General features: G+C 40.9%; 1 protein-coding gene across 2 annotated transcripts in view; it reads left to right on the top strand.

Annotated features, from left to right (window-relative positions):
- Positions 1-11,598, top strand: part of LOC113805477 (nicotinamide phosphoribosyltransferase) — a gene marked incomplete at its 3' end in the record, with an annotated part of 11,953 nt that extends 355 nt beyond the window's left edge. Inside the window, 7 exon segments of one of the 2 annotated variants that reach the window (XM_070141105.1) lie at positions 1,214-1,284; positions 5,700-5,847; positions 6,686-6,814; positions 8,910-9,029; positions 9,626-9,706; positions 9,983-10,145; positions 11,441-11,598. In XM_070141105.1, the coding sequence (XP_069997206.1) occupies positions 1,214-1,284; positions 5,700-5,847; positions 6,686-6,814; positions 8,910-9,029; positions 9,626-9,706; positions 9,983-10,145; positions 11,441-11,598 (870 nt within the window). 2 annotated transcript variants of the gene reach the window in all.
- Positions 11,599-12,500: the final 902 nt, after the last annotated feature.

Raw genomic sequence — 12,500 nt, 5'->3', positions numbered from 1 at the left:
ATGTGATATGTTCGTTTCCTTAAAGATTTTCATTGGTGCTTATTCATGATACGGGCAATTATATCATGTTTTTTGTGGTTCGTTCGATTCATTCACATTTTTCTGTGTGCTTCGGGATGCTTATTCACTTACAGAACAATACGTTTCGTTTGAAAACTAGCATCTTTAATTCTTTCTTTCAAATGCCGTACTTTGGTGTCCGATATGTGAAGAGGAAAGGATGTTTAGAAAACGATGTCAATTTATTCTCAACTATTATCATTAGTATCATTTCCACTGCATATCCTTTATGTTTGGTTTCTCCGTGGCAAAGTGGTGACGCGAGGGTTCATCTTAGGACCTTCAGGAGAGCCTTGAAGGGAGCCAGTTCGAGTCCTACCACGGTCCGAGGATAGGAAAGTCAGCAACCTTTGGGGTGATGGTTCTCTGAACCCTTGCGGCAGAGTTCCTGACATAAAACCACCGTGACTGTTTTTCCCCCAAAGTCTGGTTCACGCTGTGACTGTCATTAGATATTATTATCATCAAGACTGAAGTAAAGATTTAATCAGTGGCAGTGATAAGGCTTGAATGAAAAAAACAGGGACAATAAATTATATCTTTTCCACAATTTTACGTCCTTGATATATGTTTTGACTATAGTTTCATTCAGTAGTTCACGATTAAAGAAGAGTAAATGATAATGGATTCTATAAGATGAAAAGTATGTGAGTAAAACAAAATTGCAAAACATCATCCGAACACTTGTTTTGCGTCGCCGTTGCTATGACAACGAGAATCCGCAACGACGCCAGGGTTATGAAGGGATTTTGAATATAAATGATATATATGTTTATATTTTTTATTCATTTATCTATATTTGTATATACAAATATATATATTCTACTGGATACATATATTTATACAAATGTGCGTGTGTGGATAGATTGATGGACAGTAGGTATATAAAAGAAAAAAAGAAAAACAAAAGATGCAGAGAGACAAGAGAGAGGGAGAGGGAGAGGGAGAGGGAGAGGGAGAGGGAGAGGGAGAGGGAGAGGGAGAGGGAGAGGGAGAGGGAGAGGATAGATAGATAGATAGATAGATAGATAGATAGATAGATAGATAGATAGATAGATAGATAGAGAGAGAGAGAGAGAGAGAGAGAGAGAGAAAGTAAATATGCAAACAAGGAAGGGAAACTCAACCTTAATGACCATTCCTCTGCCCGCAGGTCGGCCACCACCGCCAGTATCCTCCAGGAACTACAATTATCTACTCCTACTTCGAGTCTCGCGGGGGCAGGTGAGGCGATGTCCTAACAATGTCCTAATTATATCCTAACGATGTCCTAATTATATCCTAACGATGTCCTAATTATATCCTAACGATGTCCTAATTATATCCTAACGATGTCCTAATTATATCCTAACGATGTCCTAATTATATCCTAACGATGTCCTGATGTCGTAACGTTGTCCTATCGATATCCTAACAATGCCCTATAGATATTGTAATGATGTCCTAATACCCTAACGTTCTCCTTATATCCTAATAATGTCCTGCAGCGAAGAAAATATACACAGATTTCAGTCGGAAGAAGATAGCCACCTAGGGCTTTGTAGCAGGTTATCCATATTGTTTTTTTCTTTTTACATTTATATTTTTTAACTGTTTTCTATTTTTTTTTGGGGGGGGGGGTTGCGATTATTGTAGTCCCAGTCGGAAAAAAAAAATTAGGTGAGGCTATGGGTTCTTGATACTGTTTCAGTAGCCATTGCCGGAGAATGTACAGAATGGGGCGACGGGTTTTTAATAGCAAGTTTCTAAATAGCTGAACGTATATTAGGATGTTATCAATGGCAGGTTTGCAGTACTCTAGATGTGAGTGTAAAGGATGATGGTACAAGTTTCGGTAATTTTCTATATTACGTCCGCATGACCGATATCGACGATTTTGGTATCGTTTGATTCCTCTCACTCTCCACATTGCAAATATATAGTTTTTATTGCGCGCTAACCCCCCGTTAGCGACAAACTTGGCCCCGATAGCAGGGGAGGGCATGAAAGGTTCCGGGGGAAATGCGGGTTAAATAGCACTAATAATATAACGCACAGTGAAAATAACCATGGTTATTCACATAACTTTCCATTGCAGGGGGCTGCGCCCCCTGCGACCCTCACTGGGGGGGCTGCCGCCCCCCAACCCCCACCGAGGAAACATAACCTCCACCGCGTATTCACGGCAGGCTAGAGCGTTACACAATCATCGTCGATGTCGGAGCAGGGGGCGTATTACCTCGTAAGATTCTCACTGAATCAGCATATTAACCTTATTATAGTCAGCATTGTATATAGAGACGATTGTAGTATAATCAGGATAAACACGGTGGCCCGCCCTCGTCAGCGGGTTTTGCGCCTTTTTCGATGTTACACCGATGGCCTCAAAGTCGAGTTTCCCTTCCTCTGGAATAACGACATTCGTATTCCTAACCGAAATAACCGTCGCGTTCAGAAGTCAGTCATAGTCGCCGCGATGGCCGAGTGTGGAGGGTGCTCGTACTCCGAGACGGATTTTCTGCGCGAGATTGCCATTAGCCAAGAAAAAATGCTAGATATGTGCTTCCGCCACGGCCTCCTTCGTCGTGAGAAAGATTGCGGCAGGTGCGGGCAGCCAGCACCTGAATGTGAGGTTGCATCACTTCCTGTGTGCTGCAGCGTCGCTGTATCCTCCGGCCTAGGACCTCCTGCCGGACGCACCCTGCCTCCTTCATTTTGCGGCAAAGGAGCACCCTCCCTAGTAATTAGCGGCATTAATAAATCAGGTTAGTACCTTAAAAATCTTAGGTTATTGTAGGTTATCGGCTCCGCATCTAGTTCGTGTGCGCTCTATCCTGCCGTGAATACGTGGTGGAGGTTTTGTTTCCTCGGCGGGGGATGGGGGGCGGCAGCCCCCCCCCCCCTCAGGGGGGTCGCAGGGGGCGCAGCCCCCTGCAATGGAAAGTCATGTGAATAACTATGATTATTTTCACTGTGAGGTTAAATTATTAGGGTAATTTTCTATATTACGTCCGGCGCTCCGACATCGTCGCCCCCGCAATCGGGACCAAGTTTGTCACTAACGGGGGGTTAGCGCGCAATAAAACCTATCTATTTGCATTGTATAGAGTGAGAGGAATCCAACGATACCAAAATCGTCGTTATCGGTCATGCGAACGTAATATAGAAAATTACCCAAGTTTCAGTTGCGGGTTTCTAAATAGCTAAGCGTATATTAGGATGACGTGACGGTTTTCAACAGCAGGTACTCAGTAACATAAGAGTGAATGCATAGGATACAACTGTAGATGTCAATAGCAGGTTTTCAGTAGCAGAGTATATATCGGATGGCGCAAGAAGTTTAAAGTATTTATAACAGAAGGACAAAATTTTGCTGCAAGTTTTAATAGCTGAACATTTATAGGATGACGCTACAGGTTTTCAATTGCAGGGTTGCAGTAGCCTAAATGTAAGCGCATAGGATGCTGCTGGAGTTTACGATAGAAAATTTCCGGTAACTTATAATGAGAGAGTAAAGAGGAAGATGCTACAGGTACAAAGTTACTAGCAGCCTTAATAAGAATAGTCAGGCTGATGTTACTAATTTTTAACCGTATGTACTCATAGGGCTTCGTGTTAGGGTCAATAGGATAATGATAAATTACTCTATACGTTAATTAGGAAGATAATTATCATTTACATCACAAGGCCTTGAGTGATAGAAAAATTAAACTTGTAAGTGTGTGATGATAACAGTGTGTGCCTGTTATTATTTACGCATTACCTTGTTCTTGTCATACTTCACAATTTTGTTTTTGTCTGTCTCTTTACCTCCCCCTCTTTCTCTCCTCCCCCCTCTCTCTCTCACCCCCCCTCTCTCTCTCTCTCTCTCTCTCTCTCTCTCTCTCTCTCTCTCTCTCTCTCTCTGTATATATATATATATATATATATATATATATATATATATATATATACACACACACACACACACACACACACACACACACACACACACACACACACACACACACACACACACACACACACACATACACACACACACACATATGTGTGCATATTACTATTATATAATCGCCAGTCTCTCATTATTATTACTTTATACAACATTCTAGTTAGTATGAATTACAGATACGAACGAATTTAGTATTGCAGGAATACATTTGGTGTCCAGATACCACAGTTTTCGTACGCGGACACCGATTATTTGTGACGTAACTGTCGATAATTAGGAGGGGCATCCAGTGATCTCCCTGGCCTCTGCTTTTCTCGCCGTAAGTCAGAATTTGTAGACATCAGCGGCTCTTCAGCGTTAAAAAAAAGCCAAAACAAACAAGACGGAGGTTTGTTTGTCTTTGCCTGAACGCCGAAGGGACAGAGGCCCGAGTAATCGCTTGACATTCTCATGAAACTCTGGTGTAACACCCTCATAGAGAAAGTGATCTGGGATAAAACGGCTTAGAAATTCTTATTGAGGAATACTGCTATCCATTAACAGTAGATATAATATGCAGTCCACTGATACCAGTTTCTCGATCGGGATTTGTAATCAGCTGGGTGATTTGGCGTTACATGAAACTCCTATGATTAACACAATGAAGATGGAAAGAAGAAATTAAGCTAAATTAATAGGGCATTGTGTGTTACCGTCAGGGTTGGTGCTTGAAAAGAAAGTGTCTGCTTGGGTGTGGTATGTAGTGCATATGTGGGTTTCAGTTGTTTATAATGTCGATATTCTTATTTATTGATGTTCGTGTGGTTGGTAGTGATTCTTACAGTCTGTGCAGTCTGTGTACTTATCTACGCGTTTTCAAGGATAGTACAATTTACTATAGGGATATCTCTGTGTTGTGTTGCAGTGTGTTTCATAGTATTTACTTGTAATATATCTTACAGGTGTTTATTTTAGTTCAAGTACGCGTATGTAGGTCCAAGACTGCAACACAGTACTGTAAGATTGGTGTTTGATATCAAGGTTGCCTTTAAGATTTTTCTCAGGGACCGTAAAGTATGATTACTTTTATGGTGCAGTACTACCCTGCATGTTTATATGTGCGTTGAATAATTGAATGGCATGTTAGATGTTAAATGAGCTTCATACGTCTTTATGCGCGTGTACTATGTCGACTGTGTAATTATGTAGCGTTTAAGAACATGATATGTGTGAGAAATAAATAAATTTGCATTTGGACCAAATCTAGTTTACCATTTGCGTTTCCCATGTTCTGTGGAGTGTGAATCCTCTTGAAGTAGTTTTGCAACCATTACCGGGTAATCCTAAAAAGTAAATTGTCGCAAGCCAAGCGTCTTGGAAGACATTACAGTCGGTCATTTTTTTGATTGGGAAAGATAAAGAGCTGGCGAGTCCAGTGAAATATGAAACAGGGCCAAAGTCCAAAGAACAGCCGTTAGCAGTCCAGTCTCTCTTTTAACCATTATTATTATATCCCTGGTCTATTATTTTGTTTCTGGTATTTCATCGTTTTACCTTAAAATCGTATTCATCCTACATCCATTATTCCACCATTTCAATCATCCCGTTATCTTTTTTTTTTTTTTTTTTTTTTTTACTGCTCAATCACCACGATTTCCTAATCTATAAATTGCAGCATCACTATCCTTTACCCTGTCTCTTTTATCATCCGTTTCCCCTCGTTCTCCAGGTTCCCCTACACCGTTTTCTTCGGTCTGCAGTACATCCTGAAGCGTTGGCTCGTGGGACCAGTCGTGACGGAGGAGGCTATCGAGGAGGCCAAGGATATCCTGCAGAAGGGCGTTTTCAATGAGGAAGGATGGAGGTACATCCTCAAGGTACTGCGATGAGGTTTTGTTTATTGTCTTTTGTTTGTTTGATATAGAGTTTAAAAAGAAGGTTTTGGATTTATTTGCATTTTTTCTTTTGGTTGATTTCTTTATTTTTCGTTGTTTGTAAGTGATTCCCGTCCGTTATTATTATATTTTGATGTATATCTTCAGTTACAAGATGGAACAACACCCTTTACAATTCCACGAATAAGCGAAACTGACGACAGTATTTAGTTCGCGAAAGACGAAGTAGAAACCACATCAGACTTGTATTATGGCTTATAATTTTCAATAGCATAGTTCCCTGTCAATCACTGTTTTATGTGTGAATAGCCAATAAAATACTTCCGACCTTTTTTACAGTCAAGTTTTCCCACCAACGCCATTATAATCCTCTGCAGCAATTCTTGTATCTTTATTATGGCTTCCCCAGCAACAAGGACTACTTCCAAAATGCCTTTTCTTATTCCGAGATATTCCAATATTTCTAAATTTAATACGGCTTCCTCAGTATCGCTAAATTCTTCCCAAATATGCAATGTTATTCATAGTTTCCTTCATCACAACAATCACAAACTCTTACAGTATAATTCGTGCAATGTGTATGCAGTAAGGAAAAAAAAAACAGGAAATTTTGGTCTCGTTTGATTGAGCATATGATGTAAAGAAAAGATCACCCGATTAAGCATTTATTGGAGCTTAAAAAGTAGAAGGAAATTTTGGTCTTGACTCACTGAGCATTAGAAAAAAGCCTCGTGTTATTGAGCATTCAACAGATAATTAAAAAAGAAGATAAAGGGAAATTTTATCTCACTTTCTAACCCCCCTTTTCCATTTTCCACAGCACCATGGAGGCCGCTTGCCAGTGAGGATCAAGGCGGTACCAGAAGGAACGGTCATGCCGACGAAGAACGTTCTTCTGACCGTCGAGAACACTGATCCTAATGTTCCTTGGCTCACTGGGTATCTCGAGGTAAGGGAAATAAGAAAACTGAAGGTCCTCAGTGGTTTCAATACAGGGGTAGTTTTATAATATTTTTCTTTTGATTTGTTTTGTTTGGTAGCTTTTCATTCAATTTTTTTTTTTGTTATGGTGTAGATTTCGAGTTTGTTAACGATTTAGAAGGTTTAGTTCGTAGTGGTTGCCTGTCTCGAAACAAATGCCCGAATGTATTGCGCTGAAGCAGAGTTCTGTTGTGAGTACTTTTCAACATGTTCCGGACGAAGCTCCTGGTTTTACGCACACACCACACCACACCACACCACACCACACCACACCACACCACACCACACCACACCACACCACACCACACCACACCACACCACACCACACCACACCACACCACATCACACCCACCGCTCCCCCTCCTGTCCACACAAACAAATACAGTCTCACGCACTCGGATGAATAAATCTGCATCACAACTCACACACAGACGAACACGCACGCACGCACGCACACACACAGTGAAAAGAACCGTCTGTCATCTCCTCCCCCCCCCCCCTTCCTCCTGTCCTTTACTTCAAGGACAGTTTCTTATGCGACCCCCAACCTTATAAGCTGGGGTATTAATCTCAATTTCCCTTGGCACGGTTAAATGATATGCCAAGGGAAGTCTCGTTGTTATACGCTAAACACTAGATAGATAAATAGTTTAATAACAACACAAATTGTTATGTGTGATATGAATTTATAGAAATTGTTTTAGTAATGGTGATGATGGTAGTGTTGGTGATGATGATAAATCATAGTGGTGATCATAATTGTGTGTGTGTGTGTGTGTGTGTGTGTGTGTGTGTGTGTGTGTGTGTGTGTGTGTGTGTGTGTGTGTGTGTGTGTGTGTGTGTGTGTGTGTGTGTGTGTGTGTGTGGAGTATGAGTGTGAGTGAGAGTGAGTGTGAGTGTGAATGAGAGTGAGTGTGAGTATGTGTGCGTGTCTGTACATGCATGTGCGTGTGATAATAACGTAATTTTCGTCATCACTTGATCACACGCTGCTGGGAGATACAGGATGAGGTTATGGTCGGCGAGACGCCCTTGAGCGGCGGAAGGGCGGGGTGGGCACTCACCTCCCCCACGCCCTCGGAAAAAGGGCGAATCATCAAACATTCTCACTCTTTGGATAATTCTAAACCTCATTTCGTATTAGGAGTATTGTTGATTACGGAGTTTACATCAATTTCAAATCTGGCGGCGAGATTTTATTTTGTCATGTACTCAGTCTAGGAATATAAATGTTTGGGTGATTTGCAAATTGAATGTCTTGTGTTGAGTGCTTTTCACGTGTTTCGGACAAAGTTCATTTTTGTTTGCCTTTTTTGCTTCTTTGTTAATACTTGCAGCAACACCCAGTGGGCGCAGCGCTGGGTTCAATTTACATTTTGGTTGGCGTCTCGCTTGGGTAGGTGATGTCAACTTTTTGTCACGTTTGCTACTTTTTTGTAATGTGTGTTTTTGGGTATAGTATTTTTTTGTGGTGTTTCATTGTGTCCATTTATTTTTGACACTATTTTCTCAATTTACATATTGCGTAATTCTCTCTCTCTCTCTCTCTCTCTCTCTCCCTTGTGTGTCTCTCTCCCTTGTCTCTCTCTCTCTCTCCCTTGTCTCTCTCTCTCTCTCCCTTGTCTCTCTCTCTCTCTCCCTTGTCTCTCTCTCTCTCCCTTGTCTCTCTCTCTCTCCCTTGTCTCTCTCTCTCTCCCTTGCCTCTCTCTCTCTCTCCCTCGTCTCTGTCTCTCTCTCTCTCTCTCTCTCTCTCGCTCTCTCTCTCTCCCTCTCTCTCTCTCTCTCTCTCTCTCTCTCTCTCTCTCTCTCTCTCTCTGTATTTGTTTGCATTTATTGCTTCTATTATTATTCTATTGTTAAGAAATAAACCGTGATGTATTAATCCTTTTACCTTTTTCATTATTCTTCATCTTCTCAAACAACAGTTTCCATCACCGTATCAAAATATAATATAACATTATTCAGCATAAAACATATTCATCCTACTCAATCATCCATATTCTCATACACTGCCATACCCATCATTATCCTCTACTATACCCTTACCAACTTCTCCTCAACAGACGATCCTGGTACAAGTTTGGTACCCTATAGCCGTCGCTACCAACTCGAGAATTCACAAGCAGGTGATTCACCACTACCACGACCTCACGGCGAATAATACCCATTTCGTGTCATTTGGTGTAAGTCTGTTTTCTTTTCCATATTCCTTGTTCATTTTTGTTTGTTTTTTATGCTTCTTTGTTGATACTTGCAACAACACCCAGTGTGCGTCCGAAAGTGTTATTTCAGGTATTGCGTTAATTTAAGCTTTGGTCAATGATATAAACATCGATATTTTCTTTTTAATGCACTGTAGTCATGAGCTAGAGTGCATTAACATGGATATATTAATGTTCATGTTATAGAGTATAGTTGATATTGACGAAACTTTTTAAGAAACTAACGGTCTGACAATTCTTCTGAGATCTCATTAGTTTGTGTATAAATATGATAATGTAGTTCTTTTTTGTATGTTGCGTATTTCAGTTTAGTTATTTTCCAGATTTTGCGTTATATAAACAACAATGGATCGCTTTTGTAAAATTATCACGCAACGTTGCCTAAACGTTTATCACATTACGTAAACATGTTCCATTTCGTTTCGTGTTATGATTAAACTTACGAATCCAAGCACAAATACGATGTTTCAAAATACTCTGTGTACAAAAACCATCAACTTACTTTTTATTTCACGCTAGATAATAGATAATTGGAATTCTTACTGACCTGTTCTCAGCTTCACGACTGTGGTTACCGCGGCGTGTCCTCAGTCGAGACGGCGGCTCTGGGCGGGTCGGCGCACATGATCAACTTTAAGGTGAGTTGAGGTGAAACTGAGATTATTTCTTTCGATTTCGACTGGATGATGATTGTGTGTGTGTGTGTGTGTGTGTGTGTGTGTGTGTGTGTGTGTGTGTGTGTGTGTGTGTGTGTGTGTGTGTGTGTGTGTGTGTGTGTGTGTGTGTGTATTGAGTGACATAGATAGACGTAGGTATATAAAAGAAAACAAAAAAAAGAGATGCAGAGAGACAGACACAGATCATGCGTGTTAATCCATCTGAGTATAAACAAGCTGATTTCCTCTCGCTTGCAGTCTTCCGACACGCTGGCCGCCAACGCCCTCTTGAAGAAGTACTACCACGAGGTCCGGCGCGTGGAGATGGGCGGCGCCTTCTCCGAGCACTCGACGGTGACCAGCTGGGGGCGCGAGAGGGAGGCCGACGCCCACAGGCACGCCATCGAGACCTACTTCGGAGGTGAGCAGAGCGCCCGAAGCCGGCCTGTGTGCTCGAGGGGGTGTCCTGCGAACAGCCACTCATCCGCATATCAACACAAACAAAAATGCACACACGCACATACGCGCTCACACATGCGCACGCAACATGAAGAGTATTTATATCTCTGTCTCCATCTATCTATATCTATCTATCCATCTATACGTATGTATTTATATCTCTGTCTCCATCTATATATCTCTATCTATAAGTATGATATACATGAATCTGTGTTTATGAATATATCTGTCAATCAATCCATTTATAAACGTAAAACACATACAGAAATTTAAACCATAGAAACTGCCTTTTAAACCTATTGGCAGCCCGGGCATGTCCTATGCTGTCCGTGCGTAGCTTTGGGCCTTTCCTCAAAAAAAAAAGAAAAAAAAAGCTTGTTCACATCGCTTTTTACAACTTTTTATTGTTTCCTGTTCGGATTTAGAGTCCCGTCGACTAAAACAGCGAGTGCACAGTATTTCCGGTTTTTATTGGCCATAATAGGTCGTAAGGGCGAAAATCAGGCAGAAAGGAATAGAAGATTGGGGATTTTCTGCATTCTACTCAGTTGGTGTAGTCATTAATTGGTATGGTTATGTAGTTAGGGTAAGTAGAAACGGTGGGAGAGAGAGAGAGAGAAAGAAAGAGAGAGAGAGAGAGAGAGTGAGTGAGTGAGTGAGTGAGTGAGTGAGACAGAGACAGAGACAGAGACAGAGACAGAGACAGAGAGACAGAGAGGGGGGAGAAAGAGAGGTGGATAGGGAATTGGAAGATTGGAGGAGAGGAAGAAAGAGAGAGGGAAAGAGAGAAAGAAAGAAAGAAAGAAGATGAGAAGTAGAGATTAAAAGAGAAAAAAGAGGAAGAGAGGCAGGGGGGAAGACACACACACACACACACATCATCATCATCATCATCATCATCATCATCATCATCATCATCATCATCATTATCATCATCATCCAATCGAAATCGATTGTATTTCTTTTCTTCATGTGCAAGTCCACTTACTTTCGGTAAAACTTTGAACACGATATTTTTTATTTACGTAAATCAGTCACCTAACAGTTATGAATTTTGGTTTGCATTTCAGAAATACGAGATGTAACTTGTAAAGAAAAAAATTCTGAATAATTTTACTTCTCTTTTGGTGAACGATTTCTTGCTCATTGTCTATTTTGTGTTCGATAATTGGCCACCATTAATCAATAATAACAAAAAGAAAAGAAAAGAAAAAGATGAAGAAGAAAATCGAATCTAACCTACCTTCATACTTGCAGAGTTCGTAGGATGCGTGTGCGATTCCTACAACATTTACGCCTGCGTGGAAAAGATCCTTGGCGAGGAACTGAAGGACCTCATCCTGCGGCATGCGAAGAAGGGCGGGATGCTGGTGGTTCGGCCTGACAGCGGGGATCCCTGCGAGGTGGTCCTCAAGGTATGTTTATCGTGATTTGGGTAAAGTGTTTATTGTTGTTATTGGCTGTTTGTAGCGTGTCTTTGTCTAATATGACGGGCTTAGTCATCCAATATTACGGGCTTAGTCAAGGTTTGTATTGTTGTTTTGTTGTTATTGGCTGTATGTAGCGTGTCTTTGTCCAATATAAAGGCTGGTGCATCATAGGTTAGTCCAGGATTGTATTGTCGTTATTGGCTGTTTGTAGCGTGTCTTTGTTCAATATGACGGGCTTGGTCAAGGTTTGTACTGTTGTATTATTATTGGCTGTATGTAGTGTGTCTTTGGTCAATATAAAGGCTGGTACATCATAGGTTAGTCCAGGATTGTATTGTTATTGTTGTTTTTATGTTGTGTGCCTTTGTCCAATATTACGGGCTTAGTCAAGGTTTGTATTGTTGTATTGTTATTATGGGCTGTATGTAGCGTGTCTTTGTTCAGTATAAAGGCTGGTACATCATAGGTTAGTCCAGGATTGTATTGTTATTGTTGGTTTTATGTAGTGTGTCTTTGTTCAGTATTATAGGCTGGTTCATTATAGGTTAGTGAAGGTGTGTCTTGTTAATAGCTATGGAGATGTTGTCTTTGTTTGCTTAATATTACTGGCTGGTACATCATAGTTTAGTTAGTCAAGGTGTATATTGTTTGGTACGGTGACTATGTTTTTGTTTGCCCAATATTACAGGCTGACACACCATAGGTTAGTTAGTCAAGGTGTGTCTTGTTATTAGCTGTAGAGACTGTCTTTGTTTGCCTAATATTAAGGGGCTGGTTCATTATAGTTTAGTTTGTCAAGGGGTGTATTATCAGCTGTGTTGAATGTGTCATTCTTGACCAATATTAGGGGATGGTACATGATATTGTTTTTGTGAGCTCAAATTACA

Source organism: Penaeus vannamei, chromosome 27, assembly GCF_042767895.1.
Source record: "Penaeus vannamei isolate JL-2024 chromosome 27, ASM4276789v1, whole genome shotgun sequence".
Taxonomy (NCBI): Eukaryota; Metazoa; Arthropoda; class Malacostraca; order Decapoda; family Penaeidae; genus Penaeus; species Penaeus vannamei.
This window is presented reverse-complemented; position numbering and strand designations above follow the sequence as displayed.